The sequence below is a fragment of the Gnatocerus cornutus genome, chromosome 6, assembly GCF_029298725.1.
Source record: "Gnatocerus cornutus isolate USDA-ARS CGAHR chromosome 6, icGnaCorn1.1, whole genome shotgun sequence".
Lineage (NCBI taxonomy): Eukaryota > Metazoa > Arthropoda > Insecta > Coleoptera > Tenebrionidae > Gnatocerus > Gnatocerus cornutus.
Window position 1 is genome coordinate 6,766,335 of NC_142238.1, and position 26,412 is coordinate 6,792,746.

A 26,412-nucleotide genomic window follows, 5' to 3' on the forward strand; every position below is an offset into this window, starting at 1 on the left:
GGGAATACCGGTAAAGTAAAGCTAACATTTCCCGACTCATTTAGTGGATCAAACTGAAATTTCAATTAGAACCGAAATAACAAAAAAGTTACCTGAAGTTCTTACTGCCTTCCATTGGACAATCCACAATGTCAAAACACTTTTTATAACTGTAGGTTTATCATAACACCACACTTTTAAAGCAATCACTGGCGGAGAATAAAAAAATCTAACTCTAGCGATAATCCAAATTTTGACAATTTGGCTCTATAAACCAACATTGCTATACCGTCGGTTATTGTTAAACTGCCGGGAACTCCGACCGTAAAAACATTTTAACTTTTTTAGCAATTTTATTCCCAATTTTTCGATTCGTTAAAAAAATAGCTATTTATTATAACGAGTGATCAAAAAGTTTTCTGATTAGGGTAGGCTATCGCCCTCTGTTATTTAAAGAGCTGCAAAATAATTTATATCTATAAATCGTTGGAATTTATTTTTCAATTTCCGCAATTCGATCTTTCATAAAATCGTACTATTACGTATTAAACTCGATAATTTTTTTGTTCGCTCAAGAAAAAGTTGGTGGAAAGCAATTAGGAAATTAAATGGTATATGGTTAAGAAAATCCGAATACATTGAAAAGAAAATTTTCAGGTCAAAAGACTAGTGGGTTTGAGACAGTCGAATAGATAAAGTAGAATCTTTTCTCCGAGTGTGTGGGAAATGCACATAATTTAAAATTTAACCAACTTAAAGCTTACAGTAAAATTTGTTAAATTTAGTAACCTCAGAATATTATTACCAGAACGAGGTGAAAAAAATACGAAAGATTCTCAAAGATAAAATGTATTTGTTTTATACTTATCACAGAAAGTATTACATAAATTAAAGAAAATATTATATACACATCATTAAATGATAGATTGTTTACGTGACTACATAAAATAAGTTTAAAATTAGAAACTAGATTATACATATTTTCACCTTACTTAATATCTGATATGCTAAGAAAATTATTGCTCCGATACACATATTGCAAAATGAAATAAAACATAATAAACATACACTCGTTTAAAACATTACTTATCATTTAGAGAATATCTCTCAATAAAAATTACACACACTATTCGTAATACAACCATGATACAACTACTGATAATACGAAGACAGCTTTTTGTAAAAAGTAACAATATAAAACGATTCAAAGGTCATTGTATAAGAGATCTAAAGATTAATGAGCATGTTAAAGGGTCAAAAATATCAAACACTCAGAACACACATTACTGTACAAAACTATTTTCAACAATATCTTCATTCAGTCTCGGACTTATCACTTTTATTCAGGTCTCTAGACCCGAAAGGGCTTGCCATTCTTTGATAATGCGGCTTCAATGTCGTTACCGGTCTCGTATAATCCAAATGGTCATATTCCAATTCTATAAAAAACACAATTTCAGGAAATGCAATCAAGAGCAATCAACAACAACATGCATAAAAACACACGCTTAAGCATTGACACTCAACTTACATGAATCATTTCCATTTGGAAATACCTACATGTAATGTATTTTTATCACAGTCCAAGACTAATGGCAATTAAATAACTTACCGATGTCCTTCGCGTCCTTTTGTTTGATTTCGTCGTAAACATGATCAATTTTATCGATGCTGTGGTAGATATTCGGATTCGTAGCGTCCGCTTCTCTATTCTTGAGCGATTGTAATTCATCCGTGGAATACTTGAAGTCATCATCATCAGTAGAACAACACGCCACTCCTAATCTTGCTCTTTCTAAATTCGTATTTGTCGGTTTATGGAGATTATTACGTATTTGCTTCGAATTATTCAACAGTTGTTCGTTGTCTCGCTTTGCACCTCCTTGGTAAGAATAGACAGGATTGTCAAAATGGTTACGATCTAAAAATTATTGTTAGTCTCTATCAAAGGAAAATAAAAGAAACCAACCTGGAGAGAATGCATTTGGATCTGCTATATACTGCACGTGAGCAATTTCAGTTTTGAGATTCGATACTCTTCGTCTATAATAAACGAAAATGCAGCCGGCAGCAACCAACGCAATTACAGCGACAATAACACCAGCAATTACACTTCCGTAATTACTGTTGTTTTCATCGTATGGTGACCGAACCCTGCTAAGAAGAGTGGGTTCGTCACAATTTTCTCCTGCATAACCGTGACGACAGGCACAGCCTTTAGCTGGATGACAAACAAAATTATCGTTCTTGCAGTCGCATGGCGTCATGCAGTGGTCGCCAAAGTAGCCTTCCGGGCAAACTAGAAAAAAGTACGTTTGGCCGTGCAGACTTAGGAGGTCATCAACTTACTCTCAGTGCACTGAGTTCCCGTCCAACCCGGTTGGCATTTACAGACGCCGTCGTTTCGGCGACATTGTCCGTGGTTTGAACATTTACAGTGTTGGCTGCAGTTTATTCCGAAGCGGCCGTCTTCGCAGGGTTTCGTGCAGTTAGGGCCCATCCAGCCCGGCAGGCATTGACACTCCCCTAAAAACGAAAAATTTCATTTCACAATCATTAAAGTTGCGCTTAGAATTTGCGGAATCATTTATGTAAGACAATAAGTAATTCCCGGAAATGTGGTGACACATAATCCTCAGAAATGAATGGTTACAAAAATCAATAATAGGCTTTGTTCACGTATGGTTTCTCAAGTTAAGACGGAATTTGGACTGGAAATTATTACCTGTGACATGGTGGCAATCTCCGCCATGCTTGCATGAGCAATTGCTCTGACAGTTTTTGCCGTAAGTTCCCAGGGGACAGGGATGTTCACAGGTGATGCCAATATATCCAGCTGGACAAATATACTCTCCGGTAATATGATCGCACGTTTTATTTCCTACTACGAGCTCTGGGCATTTCTGTCGGCACCCAATGCCATAGTACCCTTTTTCGCAAGATTTAGTACAATCTTCACCCTGCCATCCACTTGCGCAGTAACAACTGCCGGATTCTGGATCGCAGGAGCTGTTGTTCTTACAGTTACAATCTAGTTCGCATTTCGGCCCGAATTTACCAGCAAGACACCTGCCCTCGCAGCGCACGCCTAAAACAGTAGTTCAGTCATTGATAATGAAATTTTAGAGATCGGAGAAGAAAGAAAGATGTTTAAAAGCAAAGTTATGCAATGATTAAGAAAGAATGCAGATAGACTGGAAGTTTTCGAATGGATGAGTGATTAATCTGATTAAAAGTACCTTTCCAGTCAGGTTTACAAATGCATTTGCCATTAACTGGGTCACAACCAACGTAATTTCCTTGTTCGCACTGGCACTTTTGTTCGCAGTTAAGGCCAAAATATCCCGGATCACATTTTTTTTCGCAAAACTGACCAGTATATCCAGCTCCGCAAGTACAAGTTCCTACACAAAACACAAACATGCAAAAAACAAAATAAAATGCAAACTTTTGTCGGCAATTTCGTCAAAAATTGAAGACAAAATAAATGTTAGTAGAGCTAACCATTCTGTGGATTACAAGATGCTCCATTTTTGCAAGCACACTGTTTAGTACACTGTATACCGTAGGAGTAATTGCTGCAGGGGCGATCGCATTGCTGGCCTTCCCATCCTTCTTTACAGAAGCACTGACCCGTCTCGCTGGAACACGTGGCCCCGTTTTTACCTGAACGAAAAAAATAATTACAGCGATTATACAACTTCAGTAGTAATGTGAGTAATAGAAAAAGAATCGAAGTAAAATGAAAGTCGCTGTTAAAGATCCACTCCAGTTCTCATTTTATTTAATTTCATGGTGCGGTAACCCTGCGGTACCTATAAATATTTGAAAACAGTGGATGAAAATTCACTGCTAAATGTTTTATTAATTAGTAAAAATACTGAAATTCGAGACTTTCAAAAATCATTAATAAATGAAATTCCATTAGAAGTGAATTAAATTAGACTAATGCTTTGTTAAACCGCTGCTATTGATTAAAATTGAAATTACCAAGGTTTTCTTATGGTCGCAAGTGTGCATAAATCAGAATTAAAAAGGAACGTAATTAAATGCCTACATAAATCAACAATAAACCGACTCTAATAAACTGTAAAAAAGTAGAAAACAAACTTACAATCACATTTTTGCGAGCAATCCTCTCCGAAGGTGTTAACAGGACACGTTTCTCCGCAATCACTTCCGGTAAACCCAGGAAGACATATACAAGTACCATTTACAGGCGAACATTGGGCGTTATTTTTGCAGGTACATAAAGCATGGCAGCCTTTACCATAAGTTAAAAGTGGGCATAATCTCGAGCAATCCTTACTGTTCCATCCAGGCTTGCAAACACAGTCGCCTGTCCACGGATGGCACCTGCGAAACGACATTAGTTTCTTCACGCGGTTTCGTAACAACATACATTTCCGTGTTGTCGCGATTGCACACACAGGTATTTAAACATTTGTAACCCCAGAGACCGTCCGGGCACGCCCTCTCTTCGCAGAATTTCTCTCGCCAACCTAAAGAACACGAGCAATTTCCGTTGATATTCGAGCATTTAGCACCGTTTTGACATTTGCACGTTTCGGTGCAGTTCAAGCCGTACGTTCCTTCCGGACAAGTGTCCAGACACTAAAAAACAAATTAATCAACTGTTGGTAAAACGTGACTGCGGACACAATACTCTGTCTCCTTTAAATCCTGGCTGACATTCACACTGGCCTGTAACGTGGTGGCAGGAGGCTCCGTTGTGACAACCACATGTTTGAGCGCAGTTTTCGCCCCAGAACCCAAATGGACACCTATTTGCACAGACCGGCCCTGTCCAACCAGCTTTGCAGAAACACTGCCCAGTTTCCGGATCGCATGTTCCTCCGTTTTGGCATCGACAGTCGGATTTACATTCAGTGCCATGTTTGCCTAGCGGGCAGGAATCGTCGCATCTATAACAATCATTTTAAATAAAAATTTAACATTACAATTACAAAAATATTACAAAGGTCCCGTCCAGCCAGAGTTACAACGACATTCTCCAGAGACGTGATCGCATTCCCCGTGCAGACATCTACAATTTTCAGCACAGTCTTGCCCGTAGCTGCCTTTGTCACATTTGTTCTCGCAGAGTTTACCGATCCAACCACGGGAACAACGACAGGAGCCATCAAAGGGGTCACAAGTGGAATTGTTTTCACATTTGCAACGGTTTTGGCACTCCCGACCCCACAAGTTGGGGGGGCACGCTACAATAGAAGGGTAAATTTAGCAAATCGCTAGCTGTAACGAGTGGGAAGTGAAGTGGAAAACTTTTTGCAGAAGAATAATCTGGTTCTGTTATGTAACTTAAGTAAAGCCTTTTAATCTGTTTGAGGAAACTGGTTCCGCTATGCGTTTTCACCAAGGTGTTCAGCGTGCGTTTAATTAACTGTGAAGAGTTCTAGAATATCCGTGCATGGTAATATCAATAAATCAGTTTGCTACTTGTTTTCAACACCATGAAGTATAAAAAATTATCCGAAAGAGTATGTCAATCAATTTGCATTGCTTACAGTCTTTACTGCTTTTAAATCATCGACCTTCGATGCTCTGATATTACATCTCGAACATATTGTGCACCACTTTTTCCTTATTTCAAAATGGAACTGTTTCAACGATAATAGTCTGATTTGTTCCGTTTAAAGAATGAGAAATTTGAATAATAATGACTTGAGAAAATTTGTTTAGTGTGATGCTGAGTTTTTTGCCGCTTAAATAAAACCGTGTAATTTTGTACTTGGGATGGAGAATTCGTTTCTTACAAACTTAGATTTGTGACTCAGCATTTCTCTATAATAGTTAAAACAACCACATTTTAATAAAAAATTGTTGATTGACAGGTTTATGGTATCAACCAACAATGTCTAAGAAAATAATTAGAGCCGATTTCTTCGTCTTATAAATTTAAATTCTCGTTCATTAATCGACTTGTTTATCTTATCATTTATCTTATCATAATTATTATTTCGTAAAAAAGCCTCCGACAACATTGGAACTTAATTATATCACATTGTAATTAGTCGTCAATAATTTCAGTTCATTATAGTAATATGCGAACAATGGGAAAAGTTTTCGAACAAATATAAAAATAATATGGTTAATTGATCTATATGGCTATCTTTCCTGTACAGATTGTATGTGTTTTTTTTTTCGATTGTTTCAAAAAAAACCGAGAAAAACGATAGCGCAAACCGTTTCTTTTTATCTGTTGTAGTTTCGATATTATCGAGCATTAAAGATTTGAAAAATAAAAAACAACACTCTGAAATTTTAAACGGCCATAACTCAGTTATTTCTTATCGTACGTGGATTCTGAATAAGCTAGATATCGACCGGATTAGACTTGATTTTTTCGACTTTTTCAAACTTTAAATTTTGGGTACCTATGTAATATAATATGATTCTTATGGCGAGAAAAACGATGGTGAAAACTGCATCTTTATATCTGTCGTCATTCCGGAGATGTTTAGGTTTAAAAATCGATTGGTCTTAAAATTATTTTTTTTACATTTTTAGAATTCTTATATAAAAAGACGGGAGAAAAACGATGGTGCAAACGGTTTTTTTTATCTGTTGTAGTTTCGAAAATATCAACCTTTACCTACTTTTATTTAAAAAATAAAAATCAATCATCTGAAACTTTAAACTCGGTTATTTGTTGCCATACGTGGATTTTGAGCCCGGATTTGAAATTTGTGCAAAATTCTGCGTAAAATGAGCGCCAATAGTTTAAGATTTCTCCGTAAATAAGCGAATCAGAATTAAAGCCTCTGAAACCTTTGGTCTTAAAACAATATACATATTACCTATCAAGTCTCTATGTACTTTCCAGTTGAATTTGGCCTAAAAAATTAATAACATCAAAACTACAATACTTTAATATCAATTACAATAATAAATGTCTACACACAATCTAAATAAAAATATAAACATAGTTTATAAATATTTTTAATACATAAATATTTGGATTTCCCCTATTCAACTGTCAAATTTAGTTATAAAATAAATCAGACTTCAATTGTTCGATAAATATTTTTAATTAATTATTCTTCAATTTAAACTGACAGCATTGTTCCATTATTTATTTTATCGCTTGGCGACTTCCCATCACAATGAGACACTACGCGTTATCAATTCATCTTTTCCGCGAAACATTGCGAAACACTTTAAGTTAAATCCAGGGGTTATCGACATATCATGATAGCGGTAATTATAGATAGAATTATTAGGCAAAAGCATTATTTTAACTGAACGAAACAAATAATATTCTACAACTGCAAAATTTTGAAGTAAGATTAGTTGTTTCTCCATACCTATAAAAAATTGATTGGTACTAATCGACGATGACTAATTAACAAGAACTTTGGTCAAGCTATTATTTCGTGCACAAATACAGTCATTTTATGCAAGCCGTGATGTAATTTAATATATTAACTAAATAATTATCACTGCTTTCTATGAAGGACGAACAAGCAGCGAGTAGATATTATTTACTATTGTTTTGCTGACAACGCGATCATCTATTTTAATTTATTGTTATTGTAGAACGCTGTTTAATATTCTTATAAAACAGATTTATAATTAGTTTGACATAATAATAGCTTCTCACTATCACAATAAAACTTAAAGAAAGTCGTACAATGACGACCTTTAACGTATTTATAAACAATCGGTAATACCCCACAAGAATCGGGATGTAGCTCTCAAGGACAAATTAAATTTCATTAGCAACGTGTTTTATATCATCCTCAATTATAACTCCTATAGGATTTCGTTCGAATATAGTCATGTGGTTTTCATAACTTCAACCAGAATCCATCTAGTTAAGTAGTGATAATAAGTTCAAATTAATACTTAGGTGCTATTGCTATTTATAAGTTACCGTTAGTGCAAGAAAGTCCACCAATAGATTAATATAACAATAGACCACTGGTTAAATATTCATAATGCGTACGTGCAGACTATCGCGAAAAAATGCCACCGATGTCCTGAATTTAAAACACGCGAGTTTAAGATTAAAGCGATTGTTGGTTCAGATCCGCATGATGTCATAAAACGTTGAAGTTGGTCCGATGTAACACTTTTTTTTTACATTTTTAGAATTCTTATATAAAAAGACGGGAGAAAAACGATGGTGCAAACGGTTTTTTTTATCTGTTGTAGTTTCGAAAATATCAACCTTTACCTACTTTTATTTAAAAAATAAAAATCAATCATCTGAAACTTTAAACTCGGTTATTTGTTGCCATACGTGGATTTTGAGCCCGGATTTGAAATTTGTGCAAAATTCTGCGTAAAATGAGCGCCAATAGTTTAAGATTTCTCCGTAAATAAGCGAATCAGAATTAAAGCCTCTGAAACCTTTGGTCTTAAAACAATATACATATTACCTATCAAGTCTCTATGTACTTTCCAGTTGAATTTGGCCTAAAAAATTAATAACATCAAAACTACAATACTTTAATATCAATTACAATAATAAATGTCTACACACAATCTAAATAAAAATATAAACATAGTTTATAAATATTTTTAATACATAAATATTTGGATTTCCCCTATTCAACTGTCAAATTTAGTTATAAAATAAATCAGACTTCAATTGTTCGATAAATATTTTTAATTAATTATTCTTCAATTTAAACTGACAGCATTGTTCCATTATTTATTTTATCGCTTGGCGACTTCCCATCACAATGAGACACTACGCGTTATCAATTCATCTTTTCCGCGAAACATTGCGAAACACTTTAAGTTAAATCCAGGGGTTATCGACATATCATGATAGCGGTAATTATAGATAGAATTATTAGGCAAAAGCATTATTTTAACTGAACGAAACAAATAATATTCTACAACTGCAAAATTTTGAAGTAAGATTAGTTGTTTCTCCATACCTATAAAAAATTGATTGGTACTAATCGACGATGACTAATTAACAAGAACTTTGGTCAAGCTATTATTTCGTGCACAAATACAGTCATTTTATGCAAGCCGTGATGTAATTTAATATATTAACTAAATAATTATCACTGCTTTCTATGAAGGACGAACAAGCAGCGAGTAGATATTATTTACTATTGTTTTGCTGACAACGCGATCATCTATTTTAATTTATTGTTATTGTAGAACGCTGTTTAATATTCTTATAAAACAGATTTATAATTAGTTTGACATAATAATAGCTTCTCACTATCACAATAAAACTTAAAGAAAGTCGTACAATGACGACCTTTAACGTATTTATAAACAATCGGTAATACCCCACAAGAATCGGGATGTAGCTCTCAAGGACAAATTAAATTTCATTAGCAACGTGTTTTATATCATCCTCAATTATAACTCCTATAGGATTTCGTTCGAATATAGTCATGTGGTTTTCATAACTTCAACCAGAATCCATCTAGTTAAGTAGTGATAATAAGTTCAAATTAATACTTAGGTGCTATTGCTATTTATAAGTTACCGTTAGTGCAAGAAAGTCCACCAATAGATTAATATAACAATAGACCACTGGTTAAATATTCATAATGCGTACGTGCAGACTATCGCGAAAAAATGCCACCGATGTCCTGAATTTAAAACACGCGAGTTTAAGATTAAAGCGATTGTTGGTTCAGATCCGCATGATGTCATAAAACGTTGAAGTTGGTCCGATGTAACACTTTTTCATTCTGAAAAAAAACCCTGATTTCTCTTGAATTAATCGAGTTTTAGTATCTTATAATATTACAAGTAGCCAGTCGCGTAAGCAATTTTCATATCTAAATGTTTTGTTTATCCTTCCCACGATGCAGACCTCGAAAACATATTTACCATGCAAAGTAGATTGACACTAGATGTAGTTTTTTTACAGGTGCGTATCAGTCACACTAGACTTATAATAATAAAAATATAATCACCACAGTTAACCGTCTTTAAAATTCCATTGACTCCGTGGGCTGTGTTCAAGGTAACACTAAATTTCCTTGAATTGTTTTCAGTAAAGATATGACACCTTTCTCTGATTATTCTTCCGCGTCAAAATCGTTTTTCTACTTACAAATATCACAGTATGGTCCCCCATATCCCGTTTCACACAAACACTGATCTGGTGCAGTACAGGTCCCATGAACACATTCCTTGGAACAAACCGCGATACAACGCTCATCTGAGCTTTGAGCATAGCCCTTGCAGCACTGATCGACCGGTCTGGTTTTGACTAAACTCTGAGTTTTGTACACTGTTTTGAACTTGATTTTGTACTTTGAACATCTCGGTGGAAAATTCAAACACCACACGTATTCTCTCACTTGGTATGGTTGTTGTTCCGACACTCGTACAGTTGTCGTGTACCTGTAAAATAAATAATAAACTCCATTTTGAAGACGTGGAAATCTCACTTACGATTCTTGTGTGGTGCAAACATTCGGACCTTCTAGTAGAGCTAAGGTGCTAGTGGCAGACAGAAATAGAAGTAGAAAATGTAACATTTTGAACTTGGAATTTTAAGAATCATGGAAAGCTATACCACTTCCGTCCTGTTTGTACATGATAAGGAAGACGAGTTCATCTGAAACAAAAGATAAATAATGTCAACATAGTCGGGCGTTGAATTTTTAAATTGGAGGTCAAGAAATAAACGAGTACCATACTAATTGATGGATAAGAGACTCACAAGTGCAAGCCAGTCATTAATTGTTATCTCATTTGTATTCAACATAAACGGAGAGAGTTATACAATGGTTGTTGCACGCAATTTATTAAACTCTCTCAACACCACAAAGCAAAGTGGAAATTTCACAAAATTACGCACAGGATTTCTGGGAACTTATTTTTCCATTTTCTACGCGAAATTATCATTAGAATTGAATCGTACATACTCCCAGCCAGGAAACATGCGTGACAATAAAACGTAAACAAAAGGTTGGTCGTTTCCTTTCGAGAATGTTATCTCTTCATAGAGCATTTGCTAAAGTTGTAACAGAATGTTAAAAGTAGCACAATATAAAGTTTATTATGTAAACAACAGACCGTGCCAACATTGTAAGCAAACTTCATACACTTTATGCAAAATCGCATTTTTTTAATTTCAGAAATTGTAGAAATGGCTATGTGTTTTTTCATTCATCGTTTCCATATCTCCGGAGTTACGTCAGAGAAAAAGATGCGGTTTGCGCCATCGTTTTTCTGGTGCTTCTATTGCCAAGAATCCGGGCTGACATTTATATTAGTGAAGTTTTTTTGGAATTTTCGGTGCTCCTGGGGAATTAAGCAAAATTCGGTTTGGGTGAAGTCTCTTGTTAATGTAAAATAAATATCCCCTTCCTCGCTTTACCAATTTTAATGTGCGCAATTAAGCGTAACTTCGAAATTGACCAAAAACCCGAGTTATGATAATGGAAATTTAACTGACCAGTGTAGCGGAAAGCGTACAAAATGCAACGTTTTTGACGTGCGTACTAGGAAATTAATTTACGTAAATTTTCCCGGATTTGCGTAACATTCCATTTCCGCGGTCCGTCATTTTTTCTACCCTAAGATTAAAATTTCAAAACAAGACTTTGATATGAACGGAAATGAATCAGAATGCAATTTTTCGCGCCGATAAAAGGGACATTCTTTGCAGTAGGTCATTTTATTATTGAGTCAGACATAGTCAAGGACATAAATGGTGAAGTGAACCGACTCTAGAATAACAATATATTTATTTACTTCAAAACTGAGCAGTCAGGAAGAACATGTTTGATCGCATTTCGATTACTAATTTGTCCTCCATAACGTGTCGCAAAAACGTATGAATCATTACTGAAACTTGAAACCCAATTTTTACTGAGTCAACACATAATTCGACGTTAATATAGTTTGCAAGCAATGCTATTTATTGCTATAAAATGAACAAAGACAAAATGATTCCTTATAAACTGATTAAATGACTGTCACCTTGGATTATGAACTGACATGTGTTAGAAGAAATTATTTAAGGACTTAATAAAACCAAAAGGCCAAACTTCAAAATAAGCTTTAATGCTTTGCTGGTACACTCTTGAGTCATTAACAGTCGTTAACCAGTATCGTTCGATGGTACAGACGAAGTGCCTCCGGTCATGGGTCCCCGTACTCCCGTGGTCCTGTGGCGGTACTCGCTGGCCTAACTCGTGACCCGATGAGTCCCGAATAATTGTGGCCAACGCCCTGGCCCAACAGGAACGGACTGGGATCAAAAGGGGCCCGGTCAAACGGACGCTAACACATGGTTAAATATATCTTTACATTACGTCGTCTAGAAGCTAGAACTAATTTTGCAAAATGCAAATTCTGGCGACTATGACCTGTTTATTAAATTAGCGCTTGTTGTACATCATTTAAAGTGACAACACCTTAAAATTATTATTGTTTATGATCCGACTCAAATTTCTGAGAAGATCTTAGTAAGAGACAATGAACGGAAAACTGTAATTTATCAGCAAGCATATAGGCACATTATGACTGTTCAAGGTAGATCTATTGTTTTCAAAATTAATAGTTTCGCATCTGTACACAAAGGTAAAAAAATCTAAATCAAACTTCAAAAATTCACATTCAAAAATCTTGAATACTCACACAACTGCAGTAAAATCAACATAAATAATCTAATCTTAAAGTTAAACGGTGATATAATTAAATTAATTGCGAAAAATGCATTGTGGTCATAGAAACACACAGAACAAACACTGAAATCATAACTGATGCCGGACAGGAACTGACGTTAATCCAATTATCCTATGAAAATGTACAATTACCACTTTTCGGTATAAACATTGTGGTTGATACCATCAACTAACCATAATGCGACAGAATTTCTCGTCGTTAAACAATGCTCCAGTAGAAACTTATTTTCGCCCTAGCTTACTTCTAATTTAACAAATTACTTAACGTGGATATAATGTAATCATAACGCCCGCATGTACGTAATGGTAAAATAGAAAGTTGTTTAATGAAGTCGGTATCACAGGGAAATGCTCTTCCCATACAGCGTCATTTAGCAGATAATGTTATCTGTAATTTTTATGTAATGCGATGGGTCAACTGTTTGTATTATTCCATAAAAGCAGCCTTGTCGAGCAATTTAAATAAATTTTGTTAGAATTAGGTGGAATTTACAACACATTTGTTTAATGCAGGTTTAGTCGTTATTTACTCACTTTTCAGAGAATTAATTAAATTTAAAAATTGTGTATACAAATAATGATTCTAAAAACTAAAAACTTATGCACGGGAAGATTAATAGGCTATTTAAACAAAACTTTGTATCCGTTTTGTATTTGTATTTATCTGTTATTACAATAATAAAACCTGAGAAAATATGGCTCTGTGACCGATATTTAATTCGCGATTTGTGAAGTTTACTCTCAAACATTCAGTTTTAAAATTTTGAAAAAAAAATCTCTTTAATTAAAGTATTTTGAATAAATTAATAATATTACAAAGATTTTTCTCGGTGATAACGTGATTGATAATGTCGCAATATTTATAAGAAAGAATTACTGAAAAAAAATTGCTGCTTTATTAAACTACATAATTGAAAACTTCACAGACTAAGACGGTTTTTAAATAAATAGTAAAAACAATTTTTTTCAGCTTTTCACAACTAGTGATCAGTAAAGTTTGTCCAAACGTAAACCGAAACCTTAAGGTGTAATTTACGTGTTTTTCTTTCGTGTTGAACACACCAATTAAACTCATTGACATTTTAAAAGCATTTGTGGTTTAACTACCACCAAATTTGGTTCCCTAAGGAAGCTGTCAATCAACTATAAGGTCTCACTACTTTGCTCTTCAAACCGCAAAAACTGTAAAACCAAACAGTCAAACCGAACAGGTTGTTTACCCTTTCGATGCGCTTACCAAACAACCCAATGAACCGATAACATACAAATCACAGTTTTCATTATCTTCTTGTAAATCTCGGACAGATATGAACTGCAACGTGATGAACTAACGGTTTTTCATTGTTCTTTCATCTCGGACATTCACTGCATAGGTATTATTCAAACATAAAACCCAGTCAGCAGATTCAAGCCTTTGTTGATGCAAGCGCGAATAATTATGGAAAGTTACAACAGTGCAAATGAGTTTCCACTCATTATCTCTCACCCTTATTTAGATTTTATATCTGCATAAATCTTGAACCCGCACAAAAAAATTAGATCGTTAAAAGATGTGTAACGCAAACAAAGACACATGTTTGCCATTCTGTACTTAAAAATACTTCGTCTAGTTTAATCCACACATGGTTTATACTGTCTTAACCGCAAACACGTTTATTTCTTTAATTCAGACTTCCTTTGTGGTGAAACTTGTAGTTTGACCCCCAACGTGCGACATTAATAGGGCTTAATTGAGAATAGCGCGGATTAATTGCGTAATTAGACGATTAGATGGACGTTGGATTTATTCTGGGAAAATCATTAACAAGGAAAACTTAAACACAGCTCGGTGGATTAATCCTGTCGCGAATGACTCATCAACTGATGGCCCGCAAACATCCACTTCCTTTCACAAAACACTTGTCTGTGTCGTGTGTTATCATTATCAACTTATCTTTTGTTTATTTTTTATTTGAAAGATGACCCGGTTGGGAATAGCGAGATAAATTTAAAAACAAAATAGAGGATTTTATCCAGAGATACATTAGCTCGAACTTAGCTCAAATTACTACAACAGGCAGATATTCTTTTACAACAAATATTGTGTTTATTAAACAATAACAAAAGTGTTTCAAAACGAAGAAATGCATCCAATTAAACCTCAAAGAAGATCGAACGACAAACAGTAAAATCATGTTTCTTTAGTACCGACCAGACCTATGCCTATATATTTATTTAGTTTAGAGTAAGCTAATGTCTGTATACTTTCATATAAATAGTTCGGTCATAAAGTCTAAACCGGACATTCTGATCTTTAAATGGAACTGTGCTTTTATCTAAACATAAATTCTGTGTCATATAAGTACGTTAAAGAGTAACTAAAGGAAAATCCGTGTTTACCATTCATTAGCATTCCAAAATTGGAAAATTCCTTCTGTTTTCACTTGAAGTTAAACATTTCTAGCAAAGTTAATGACTCATTGACTTAAAACTTTATGTATCTTACCAATGCATTACTACTTTGTCTTGTTATCTATGTAATCAGTGAACAAAGAAATATATTCTGTATTAAATAAAATATTATTTTAATGCTATGGTCTATAAATAGCCAAAAACATTCGATGCGTTGTTTATTATCAAATAATATAAAATGAAACTAAAATTATCACATTAATCCCTCTCTGAATTAAAGTTGTTAATTTTAAATAAACTTTATTTGAGTAAAAGACTATCGTAATATATCAATGAACTAGTTAATTAACTTAAGTTCTTGCGGATATTAACCTAGTTTAGAACGTTGAACCAAATAATCTGTCATTTTACAAATATTGAGTTTACAATCTCTTTAAACTAAAAACTATCTCCATTTACATGTGTCGTAAAATTAATATTAGCAAACTATAAACTTAGAACGTCCACCAACCTTCAAGTTCATTGTACAAATAATTGTGTTAAGCACCCCAAAACATTGAAAACCAATCTGCAAATTAAAGGAAACAGAATTCTCATGTTAATTTAATTCAAATAAAACAAAGTCTATGTAAAACTTTCGGATTTATGGCAAGATAAGATAAATTCGTAACAATTTGTAACAATACTCCTACAAGTGACAGGAACTTCCTGGACATCTGAATTTTAACTTATCGACTACAGCAACAGGTACTTCAGCCCTGTTGTGAAACTAACAAGTTTAGCTCCCCTTCGTCGTTTTTAAAGATAGCCCTCATGATCATAAAACACCCTCGTCCCCCAATTAATCGTTTATTCATTTTTCAATAGACCCCCTATGCTGGTAGACCAAATGTAGGACGAATTTGAATTTCAAACAGCTTTGTCTGGAACACCCACACTCAATTTCACTTCACCATCCATCTCTTCGCGTCTTTCGCAGATAATGTTCAAAACAGTGCAGACGCTACTAAAATTCAATGTTCTAAATTAAATTGTTGAGCAGATGGTCGAAAGAACTTCTAATTCAACCTAATTAACACGGCTTTAAATTGAAGCGTCCGGTTTAGGGACTCAATAACAAACATATGGAACCTGCATCGTAAAGGTACTCAGGTGCATCGGTATACCTGTTCTACAAGTAAATAAAGAATGTGACCTGACCTCCATCTCGTCAAGCGTACGATAGACCAAAGAGCACCAACCCCGATGATCAAAACAAAGAACAATTGCCAAATCAATCGAAATAAATTAAAATTGATTAAAATATGTGATGTTTTGTATGAGGGGCATTGACGTAAACACTGTCCTAGAAATAGCATAATTGCAAGGACAACACCGCTCTAAAACAAAGCAAGACTTTGTGAAATCTTAACTGAATTAACTTGTTTTCAGACACAATAATTAATAATTTTGACCGCAATTAAAAAAAAATGCAAAATTAAACTTACCATTCTCTTCAGAATATTCATTGACGGAAAATTTTATTCATAAGAGTAAAATAAACAGTTGTACGTCCGAGAAATAATTGCCGAAATAAAAACACTAGCACTAAACGGAACTAAACTAAAACTCAAAGTCATTGAATCCACCGAAACAAACTGCGGAACTGAATAGAAATAAAGCGGAGAAAAAATCGGGGAAGCAGTCAGAGCTTGCGCCTGCGTTCTAACCTTACTGTGACAGCTCCCGTCACTTTGACACTAGTTCTACTAGTTAGTAACATTCAGTTGTTTATGTTGGTATTTAATGTCACTACTGTTTTGTCAAATTTCTGTCAGATTTGACAAGTTTGGTAAATAATTCTTAAAATCGTTACATTTTATAAACTAACAAAAAGAAATAAGTACTCCTATGGCGTTATCCGAGACCGCTGACGCTGACAAAAAGTCAGACCCTCAAAAAGGTCCAGACAAAAAAGACAAGCTTTTGGCTAAAGTGATTGTTCGTCGGTTGCCCCCAAGCATGGACCAGGAAACCTTTTTTAATCAAATATCGCCTGTTCCTAGCTATGACTACTTCTACATGGTGAGAGGCGATGCTAGTTTGGGAGAAAACGCTTTTGCTAGAGCCTACATCAATTTTACAAATCCCAATGATATTTACGACTTTAAAGAGAAGTTTGATAACTACGTGTTTTTGGATAATGCCGGACATGAGTATCCAGCTGTCGTTGAATTTGCAGCATTTCAAAAGATTCCAAAAAGGCGCAATAAAGTTAGGGTGGATCCCAAAGCTGGGAGTATTGAAACTGATCCATACTACTTAGAGTTTGTTGAAATGATCAATAAACCACCTGAGCCAGATGAAAAACCTGAATATTCTTATCAGATCACTGAGAGTAAAAATGAACAGAATGAAATAACACCTCTGTTGGAATATGTGAAGAATAAAAGAGTGGAGAAGATGAGAATCAGAGAAGAACGGCGAGAAGAGCGCAAACGCAAGGAATTTGAAAGGAAGAAGTTCAGAGATGATGAAAGAAAGAAGAGATTTGAAGAAAAATCGCCAGTAAAGAACAACAAAAATCCTTACACCAAAGTTGCGAGTCCTAAAGAAAAAACTGCAGAGAAGGAAACTGACAAATCTAAGACTGAAGACACTGATAAAGTGAAATCAACAGAAGATAAAAGTCCGGAAAAAGAGGAAACTGAAAAATATGATAAACCAACACCCTCATATTACAAAAACAGGGACAAAAAATATGATGACAGGAAAAGGGAGCCTAAAACTAAATATCCCCCTAAGAAGGAGTACACAGAAAAACGAGAATACAAGAACAGAAGGGATGATTATAAAGATAGGGATTACAGAGCAAAGTATGATGACTACAAAAAAGAAGACCCTAAAGTGTTTCAAAAGAAAGTTAAAAAGTACAGTGAGAAAAGAGAGGAAAGGAAAATGGAAGCACAGAAAGCTGAACAGAAGAAGCTAGAACAACAACAAGATGTTTCACCAAAAGGAGAAGAAAGCGTCAAGCCTAATGAAGATAAACACAAAGAAAATGTCAAAGAAGAATTCGCTTATAAAGACAGTGATCTTCCTCAAGAAGGTTCAAGTAAATCAGAAAGAGAACACAGAACCAGAGAGAGCGAAAGTCAAGCACAAAAGAGAATAAGGAATAAAGACAGACCAACAATTGCAATTTATAGACCTGGAATGTTGTCAAAGAGAAAACAAGTGGATGGAGAAGAGAACCCAAAGGAAAATAAAAAGGAATAATTTTGTATTCATGTAGAAATTTCAGAAATTGGAAATATATTTTTAAGTTATTTGAAGGTTTGACGTTTCCTTAACCTTAAAAGTTCAAAAACAACATAACCTATGAAATGTCATGCGAAAAGAAAAGTGACGATACGGTGAGAATTTGTTGTTTAAAACTAAATTACTTTGATGAGTTCCTTATTGTAGGTGAACGTTATGTCGTAGAGCCGAAAAGAATTATATTTATGAATAATCGAATATTACATAACCTCAAATTTCGAGCCCTGTTCAGATAAAAATGGGTCTACTTAAATTAATAGGATTTTATTCGCCCCTTGTTAAAAGAACGTTTTTTTGTCGCCGTTTTTGCAACAAAAGTTATAAGAAACCGCCTTGGAAAGTCCTGTTTTTTGGGGCAGACGAATTTTCAATTTTCAGTTTGGAAAGATTAACACATGAATAGTAAGTTATTCCAATGTGAACATAAATATTTCAAGTTTTCTTCAGCAGAAAAGGGTCTTTAATAAGCGATCTCCAAGTATCAACCACAATCAAGGGTAAACCAAACTCTATTAAATTGTATGCAGAGCAACAAAATTTGCATTTACACAAGTGGCCCCCAAATATTTCAAAGGAGGAGTTTGATGTAGGGTTAGTCGTGTCTTTTGGCCATTTAATACCGAAAGACATTATAGAAAAATTTGAATTGTAAGTAGGAATTGTATTTTTATTCAAACTCAGAGAATTTTTTAGTGGTATGTTGAATATACATGCTAGTCTTTTACCACGGTGGCGAGGGGCAGCCCCCATCATTTACGCCATTGCAAATGGAGACACAAAGACAGGAATTACCATAATGAAAATCAGTCCTAATAAATTTGATGTGGGAGAAATAGTGTACCAGGAATCAACCCCAATTCAACCAGACATGAAAATGAAAGAATTATACACCATCTTGGGACAACTCGGGGCAAAACATCTCATAAAAACATTAGAAACTTTACCATTAAGTTTAGAAAAAGCAAAACCGCAACCTTCTGATGGCGTAACATACGGTATTATTTAAGTCGTTTTTTATATCAAATAATGTTTTTTTTCTGTAGCTCCTAAAGTTAGTGCAGACCTTGCCCAAGTGAAATGGGACGAAATGTCGTCTTCAGAAATTTATAATTTGGCGCGAGCTCTGGATGGAGTTTTTCACCTTCAAACTAGTTGGAAAAGTCAAGTGATCAAACTTATAAATGTAGGGAAAACAGAACAGAGTGGCAATGGCGGAAAACCTGGATCCATCCAGTATGATAAAGAGGGAAAGTTGCTGAAGATTTGTTGTGCAGATCTCCAGTTTATTACAACAGAGAAAGTGGGAGTAGTGGGTAAAAAAGTAATGACATCCACAGACTTTAATAATGGATACATTAAGAAAGAACCACCTAACTCTAGGTATTTTAAATAAATCATTCATGAAACCAGTCGTTTGATTGTACTAGGGGACCATATGGGGGGTAAATAAAAAGCAGTTTTCCAAGAAGTTATATAGTTCTACAAAAAATATTGCACATTCCACGCTGACTATCCAGTGGGAACATGATCCTTAATTAAAAGAATAGACATATGGGAAATGTAACAGTGGACAATAAAATTTTGTACTGTCATTTTTGGCTACTAATATATTCTAATAAAATTCTGCTGAACACATTGTGCTAAGCTGACTATTCGGTCTGACTCTGTTTGACCCTGGAAAACACAAGTAAATTATGAGTATGGTTGTAGCACCAAAAAGTTAGTACATGACGTGGATGACGCAATTAATAAAAATCTTCAATTCTGTTGTTATTTATTCAAAGAGCCCAAATCAGTCTTAACTTATTATTCAACACCAATCTGCAATCTAACATACATTCACAATCACAATGAATTGTTAACTTGAAGCTTTATAAAAAAATGATAACGCAAATACAACACTCAAGTTATAGTTTACACTTTGGCGTTTCATAGCTAGTGGCCCTAAAACAAAATATTATGTTAATACCAGCACAACAGTTCACAACTTTAATGAACACACATTACTTAAAAATTACAACAAAATATAATAAAAGCGCGTCTCTTGTCGGTGTGACAAAGTGACTGCTTCCGGGAACAAAAGGAAATTACAGGAACGTGATATTTCTAGGAATATATCTGGAAAAAAAGGCGGTTAATATCTGGAGAACGGGCTTTAGTAAGGGAACCGAAATCGGGTGTAATTTCTGTTCGCCTCAGTACGATTTATTAATAATCTGCTATTTATAACAAAAAATTTTTGTTGCCAACATTTTTTATTCACTGATTAATAGTTCGATTGTTTACTGTAAACAACAATCTCACTATACATTACGATTTTTAGTGCTGGACCAGGTCGCTTGGAGGTGTTAAACACCGAAAAATATCACAAAAAATGCATCAAATTTACATCTACAGAGCCTTGTAACAAAACTAGCGTTATTTGATCTACACAAAACTATATTAGTGACGCTCAACGGAAACTTTGTTTAATTACTGTTTAAGGCACTTCAAATTAACTCCTCTTGTTTAAGTTTTACGGTGATCTATCTACTGGACAAGCACATGCAGAGCAGCTCAACTGATATTGCATAAAGTAATAAAAATAATCTTTGTACTAAGCCTGCAGCAATTCAATTGAGGAACACTGTTGTAAATATTGTAACAACCTGAGGTCATCTAGATTTTTAAAACTTGTGGTAAATCACTACCAGGCACGAAAAGCATTCAACAAGTTAGTAATTTCATGGTGCGATTCACCACAAGGCTTTTGTACAAAAATGCATAACAATGAAATAACAATGAATAAAATTTCAATACTATACAAACATAACATAGGTAAAAATAACTAAATTAGAGGCTAAATGGTTTGTTATTAATAGTAGCATCATAAAGGATGTAAATGTAAAAAGTCCAAGCATGTGAATTTCTATGTTGTAAAAGATGTTTGGCACCTATTGCTAGTAGGAAACTAAAAGGATCAATTATGTTTGCGATGTTTAACATGCATGTTGTACTCTGATATAGTTTGTATGGAAAAGCACTTACATGTGCTCTGGATGGTTCCTGATGCAGTCGATAAATTCAGTTACAGGTTTTTGCCCTGTACAGATTTTATGTATAGCAGTGAACAAAGGAAACCTAAAAGAAAACGTTACGAAACTCAATTAACTAACTAAAAAACTGACTTGTCCTCCATCCCTTTGTTCTTCAACATATAATTAACTTCTTCAGCCGTGAAAGGTCCTTGTAACTTCTGACCGTTCAACATCTCATCTTCCAATTCCTTGATCGATTTTCCGGTTTTAACAAAAGCTTCACTAACTTTTCTGTTTCTTCCACCGTAACACGTCGTGATCAAATCCGCAACCCCACAGCTTTCAAAGAATGTAGATAATTTACCGCCTGGATAAAAAACATCTACAAATTTAATCATCTCCATGAGACCAAGTCGAATAACGGCAGCCTTAGTGTTGTCGCCAAGTCCTAAACCATCCACGAATCCGGCGCCACAAGCAACAATATTCTATTAAAAAGAAGTTACGACTTGTTACGCGTTAGTTATAATAAATTACTTTGAGTGCTCCACAAATTTCAACAGTATCCTCATCGTCGACCACCACGACTCGGAAGTAGTCAGTTTGAATGATATCACGCAATAATGGTCCTTGTTTGGTGTCTCTACAACCGATTGTAGTTTCACAGAAGTTTTCTTCTGCTACCTCTCCGGCAAGGTTGGCTCCCATTAATACTGAACATGGAATTCGCAAATGACGCGTTATTATGTGGGAGATTAAGTCAATACCGCCGCCTTCGGCTCGGTCGAAACCCTGGAAAAAATTATGTTATCATCGAATTATCCAATCAACAAATTGCGTGTTTCTATTAGTCGATTGGCACATGTTTTTTTTTACAACTTTCACAATCGGGGAATCTGTCCAAAGTATTTTGTTGTTGTTTTTTTCATTAAAAGGTGGGTATTTAACCTTGACCCTGCACACAAAATAAGTGTTTGTGCAGGAGCCGTTGTTTTAAGGACAGAATTGTGTTAACGTCCCATAAATTATTACAATCGGCAATTATTACTTATTGATTATTAATTTTATTGCTGGACGAACATTGAAGTAATGTCTCTGTACTATAGTATATGGTAGTATCATTCGTTTATCAGTATAGAGCCAAGGTCAACACAGATATTGTGAAAGTCACGAAGTTGACATGGTACAAATTTGAAAACAATGCAGTTATTTCATTAGTTCCTACTTTTCAGGCCCAGTTAGCAGATTTGACCTTGCTAATTGACTAGAGTTTTGCACCTTCCCACTTAAAACCGTCGTGCATTTAGAGATATCGCTTTTATCTAAATCTGGACTTTGATTGTAATGAACTTTGGTTTGTATTATGATATTAAAGTCCTCTTACCTAATATGTAGGTAGGTACTCAAAAACAACCATGACAAGGATGTTTTAATTTAAAAATCGGGTTTATTTTGAGTTAATTCTTTACTAATTGAGGATCTAAAAACATTTTCACTCATACGTACATACTTTAATATTAAAAAAGTCGATGGGCTTAATAATTTAATATTTGCTATCTGCAGTTATGTTTACTTAGAACGTCAAGTGGTTATAAATCGTTTCGTAAGTACACAATTGTTAACAAAAAAATGATAAGTATACAAACGATTTATCAAATGTTCTACTTTTCCCATGATCGTGGTACCTACAGCTGCAACAATTTTTCCACGAGCACAATCTGATTGTCTGTCGCTTATCGATAAAGTGTTACTTTTTTGGAGATACGAAGTGTATAGTAAGTTCGTTATTTAAATAAGGTCACTACAAGGTGATTTTATTTTAGAATGAATCGAAAAAGATACCGGTAATCTTACTACATATAATCTTAAAAAATACACTCATGCTAAAGACGTAAGCATAAAAAATATGTGTCAATACAGTTGGAGAACAATTTAACGAACATCTAATCAGCTTATTTATGTGAATTTTACATTCAAACTGCCAATTAAAACGACATGGAAGCTAAATTTCCGCTTACTAACGTTAAGGAATTGCGCCAGATATGTGTATGTAATGGTCTCTAGCTAATTTATAAATTATTTCACTTGGTGTAATTTATTAATAACAATTAACATTATTATCATAACATTATCAATTTTCAATAATAATTTATAGTTGTTATTAATAATTGATATGATTGTAAAAGCTTTGACGACACGACAATTTGGCCCATTTTAGAAATAAGACACCAAAAAGAAACCTCGAAAATACTTCAAAGTTGTAAAAGACTGAAGGACTCTTCTACTCAAGAATCAAAACATCTAATTAAAAGAACATAAACTTTGATATAAGTACGTATTATTATCAGAAGTCATAACAGTAACCTGAACATTTTTATGTACATTTAAAAGCGCGTTAAGGTTGCTAACCATTTTTAATTCCACACACTGGAAACTTCAAACTAAAGCTAACATTCGCAATGACTAATTTAGTTGATTAGTGTATATTAGTAGTCTCTCTCACGTGGACCCTTCACAACAAATGAACTAAAAAATCAATAATATAGGAAATTTTGACAAAAATGAATCATCGAATTTTGCGCCAAGTTCTCGTCATTTGCTGAAGGCAACCACGACGTTACCACATGCTACTGTGACTTCTGTTAGCGTCACATGTATGAATATTCTCATTCATACGTATCCATATATCAGTTACGTCAGAAGAGCAAACATGCCAATACTATGCACGTTTTTAGCCAAGGCCATTTTTTCAGTTAAATTTGGATAAATAAGTTTCATTTGGTAACTGTTATCAAACAGTACGGAAATTTACATGAAGTGTTATTTTATTCTTAGAATTAAGGAAAAATAGTGTTTCCTTTGTTGTCCTCCCTATCTTAAAAATACTCTTGAATTATTGTTATGAACTGACCTTTATCAGTGATAACGCTATGGCAGTGGGTTTGATTTTCCCCAAAAGTGTTGAACAGAGGGTTCGAATGAATTGATGAGGTACTACAAAAATCAATATATCTGCATCTTTGGCGGCTTCTACAACGTCTGGAACTGCCACCTGAAGCAGAATAAACAAGATAGTAAGTTGTTTTTATTATTATGTAAATTTGATAAAAGTACACAGTGGAAGGTCAAATTTATCTGAGTAATTACCACGTTCGCTGGAAGCTTATGTCCTGGAAGATACTTGACATTTTCATGTGTTTCATTGATGATTTCTGTAAGTTTCTTGCCGTTGATGACTTCTTCGTATACGTACATTGTCACCCTGTCATCGAAATTTGGAAGTCTCGCAGCATTGCCTCCGACAATTTTTGCAATAGCAGAGCCCCTGTAATATCACCTTGACATATGTATGTGGAAATTAAAAACAGAAAAGCATTACAACGTGCCAAGTTATCTAACTCGCAATTAAATCGTGAAAAAAACACCAACTAAAATTTTCTAGTGCTAGTGCTAGTACAATAAACAATAATTTACCAGTTGCCGCTGCCTACTATGCACACTTTTTTTGATTTCTGGGACATTTTCGCGGAATTGAAGAGGTTATTCAAGTGACAGCTACAACGCTTACTTGTCAACTGCGATAGCGATTGTTTTCTAAACGTAGCGGGGGCTGATAAACGCGATTCCGCACAGTAAAAGCTGCGACCACAGACGATAGTTATTCTACCAATCAGGTTATGATAAAAAGGCAACGGGCCAATCATGTGGCACTCAGATCATTCAATTGTTCATAATAAAGGGTTTAAATTCTGACCAGACTAACCTGAGACAAAGGGAAAAGATCAAGTGCACGCGCGATTGTTAAAGGTCAATTTTTGTCCTACAAACTCTTCCTTATCTCAAATCAACAACTTTACGTAATGAAATTGGAAACTTTCATCGATGCGAAAAATTACTTAATTTTAACACGAACATGTGCACACATGTGGTCATTATGTAACGCGTCTGCTATGCTAAAAACTGTATTGATTTATAGTCGAGGGATGAGGGGTGGAAATGCACAATTAAGGGGTGTTGCAACGCGGTGGGAACTGTGCTTTGTTTAGGGTGCACGAAGCACGTGTTTTCGGAAAGCCCAAAAATTTCAAGACTGAAATTTTATTTTTAGCATCGGTGAAAACGTAATATTTCAGAATATGCGTGAAAGTGTTCAGTGGGAGTTAGCTTTCTGCATGAATTTATAAATGGCAAATTCTGTTGCATAAGATTTCGCTAAAGATTATAATAAGGTCCTTAATATTCCAAAAGTACTTATAAATCTGCTCAATTTGATTGAGATAACAGGACTTATCAATTTATGCACTACTGATACAAGTAGATTAGCATTATCAAAAACATTTATGGTTAAACTAATGACTTCAGCATAAGGCAACCCATCTGCAGTGTCGAAATTGATATTGTAGTATGTGAAATAATAATTCAAATCATAGAGAATAAAATTATCCTACAAATTATTTTTTTTTTAATTTGTCTCTTTGGCTTCATAATTTTGTAATTTTGGTATTTTTTTTAAGATCTTGATTACTTAATAAGAATCTTATAAGATATATAATATATATAATAAGAAGCTTATAAGTCATTCAAGATATCTTAAAGATTATTATTTCTCACTTAAAATTATTTAACTACTTTATTTTTACGTAAACCGATGCGATGTAAACAAAGCGATAGGATATTATTGTTCTCTTTGATTTATTTTTCATAGTTTAGTATCTGCTAATAGATATCAAAAGGTACTTATTAAGTATTTTAAGATATCACTTGCACAATTGCTGAAAATGTTTTCTATACCTATGGCGTAAGTTCATATCTTTATATCGGTGTTCACGCCTGCAACATGTTCATTACATTTATATGTATAATGATCTTCATTACACAACTAATCATATAATATTCCATTATTAGATTAGACATAACAGAGTGATATTATTATATTCGTGCTCTTTCAATATTGTATATTTTGATCGTAATCGCTGACGGTGATTTTTAATGTTCGGAAATGAGTCCTCACTTTTTTATATTACGAAAGTGTAACTGCAATATGTGATTTGTGGGTCATCGCCGGCAATTTTCAATTGTTA

The 26,412-nt window shown here is 34.3% G+C and overlaps 4 protein-coding genes across 8 annotated transcripts; 2 read left to right on the forward strand and 2 right to left on the reverse strand.

Annotated features, from left to right (window-relative positions):
- Positions 1–812: 812 nt before the first annotated feature.
- Positions 813–16,687, reverse strand: drpr (multiple EGF like domains draper). Of its 4 annotated transcripts, XM_088039720.1 has the most exons (15): positions 16,502–16,687; positions 10,381–10,546; positions 10,037–10,329; positions 4,958–5,201; positions 4,646–4,904; positions 4,382–4,593; positions 4,094–4,335; positions 3,484–3,645; positions 3,219–3,383; positions 2,705–3,067; positions 2,329–2,505; positions 1,949–2,278; positions 1,592–1,900; positions 1,511–1,535; positions 1,335–1,418 (listed from the first exon to the last, which is right to left on the reverse strand). In XM_088039720.1, exons 2-14 carry the CDS (start codon positions 10,464–10,466, stop codon positions 1,516–1,518), a joined length of 2,862 nt encoding a protein of 953 aa, XP_087895846.1. In that variant the 5' UTR covers positions 10,467–10,546; positions 16,502–16,687; the 3' UTR covers positions 1,335–1,418; positions 1,511–1,515. The 4 variants fall into 4 exon arrangements, with proteins under 4 accessions (XP_087895845.1, XP_087895849.1, XP_087895847.1 ...); XM_088039719.1 differs by lacking the exon at positions 1,511–1,535 and having other exon boundaries at positions 813–1,418; XM_088039723.1 differs by lacking the exons at positions 1,511–1,535; positions 3,219–3,383 and having other exon boundaries at positions 813–1,418; positions 3,544–3,645.
- Positions 16,688–16,783: 96 nt separating this feature from the next.
- Positions 16,784–18,328, forward strand: Upf3 (UPF3 regulator of nonsense mediated mRNA decay). Its single transcript, XM_088039724.1, has one exon. It carries the CDS (start codon positions 16,905–16,907, stop codon positions 18,270–18,272), a length of 1,368 nt encoding a protein of 455 aa, XP_087895850.1. The 5' UTR covers positions 16,784–16,904; the 3' UTR covers positions 18,273–18,328.
- Positions 18,329–18,333: 5 nt separating this feature from the next.
- On the forward strand, positions 18,334–19,720 carry LOC148172463 (methionyl-tRNA formyltransferase, mitochondrial). The gene is made up of 5 exons (XM_088039727.1): positions 18,334–18,409; positions 18,462–18,716; positions 18,762–18,962; positions 19,008–19,309; positions 19,358–19,720. The coding sequence occupies exons 2-5, from the start codon at positions 18,553–18,555 to the stop codon at positions 19,705–19,707; spliced, it is 1,017 nt and encodes a 338-aa protein (XP_087895853.1). The 5' UTR covers positions 18,334–18,409; positions 18,462–18,552; the 3' UTR covers positions 19,708–19,720.
- Positions 19,721–19,771: 51 nt separating this feature from the next.
- Positions 19,772–25,063, reverse strand: Gpdh1 (Glycerol-3-phosphate dehydrogenase 1). Of its 2 annotated transcripts, none has more exons than XM_088039726.1 (7): positions 24,806–25,057; positions 24,479–24,656; positions 24,243–24,383; positions 21,869–22,123; positions 21,482–21,819; positions 21,342–21,434; positions 19,772–19,988 (listed from the first exon to the last, which is right to left on the reverse strand). In XM_088039726.1, exons 1-7 carry the CDS (start codon positions 25,033–25,035, stop codon positions 19,964–19,966), a joined length of 1,260 nt encoding a protein of 419 aa, XP_087895852.1. In that variant the 5' UTR covers positions 25,036–25,057; the 3' UTR covers positions 19,772–19,963. The 2 variants fall into 2 exon arrangements, with proteins under 2 accessions (XP_087895852.1, XP_087895851.1); XM_088039725.1 differs by lacking the exon at positions 19,772–19,988 and adding an exon at positions 20,072–20,258 and having other exon boundaries at positions 24,806–25,063.
- Positions 25,064–26,412: the final 1,349 nt, after the last annotated feature.

Excerpts from the sequence above, each read along its gene's own strand:
- drpr (XM_088039719.1), bottom strand. The coding sequence starts at position 10,466 with ATGTTACATTTTCTACTTCTATTTCTGTCTGCCACTAGCACCTTAGCT. Across the intron at positions 5,202-10,036 it reads GGGACCATACTGTGATATTT|CGTGCCCCCCCAACTTGTGG; the intron begins GTAAGTAGAAAA and ends CTTCTATTGTAG. Across the intron at positions 4,336-4,381 it reads AATCGCGACAACACGGAAAT|GTGCCATCCGTGGACAGGCG; the intron begins GTATGTTGTTAC and ends GTCGTTTCGCAG.
- Upf3 (XM_088039724.1), top strand. The coding sequence starts at position 16,905 with ATGGCGTTATCCGAGACCGCTGACGCTGACAAAAAGTCAGACCCTCAA.
- LOC148172463 (XM_088039727.1), top strand. The coding sequence starts at position 18,553 with ATGGGTCTACTTAAATTAATAGGATTTTATTCGCCCCTTGTTAAAAGA. Across the intron at positions 18,717-18,761 it reads GAAAGATTAACACATGAATA|CAGAAAAGGGTCTTTAATAA; the intron begins GTAAGTTATTCC and ends AGTTTTCTTCAG. Across the intron at positions 18,963-19,007 it reads ATTATAGAAAAATTTGAATT|TGGTATGTTGAATATACATG; the intron begins GTAAGTAGGAAT and ends AGAATTTTTTAG.
- Gpdh1 (XM_088039725.1), bottom strand. The coding sequence starts at position 25,035 with ATGATTGGCCCGTTGCCTTTTTATCATAACCTGATTGGTAGAATAACT. Across the intron at positions 24,657-24,805 it reads ATAGTAGGCAGCGGCAACTG|GGGCTCTGCTATTGCAAAAA; the intron begins GTAAATTATTGT and ends GTGATATTACAG. Across the intron at positions 20,259-21,341 it reads AGGAACCATCCAGAGCACAT|GGCCACTAGCTATGAAACGC; the intron begins GTAAGTGCTTTT and ends ATTTTGTTTTAG.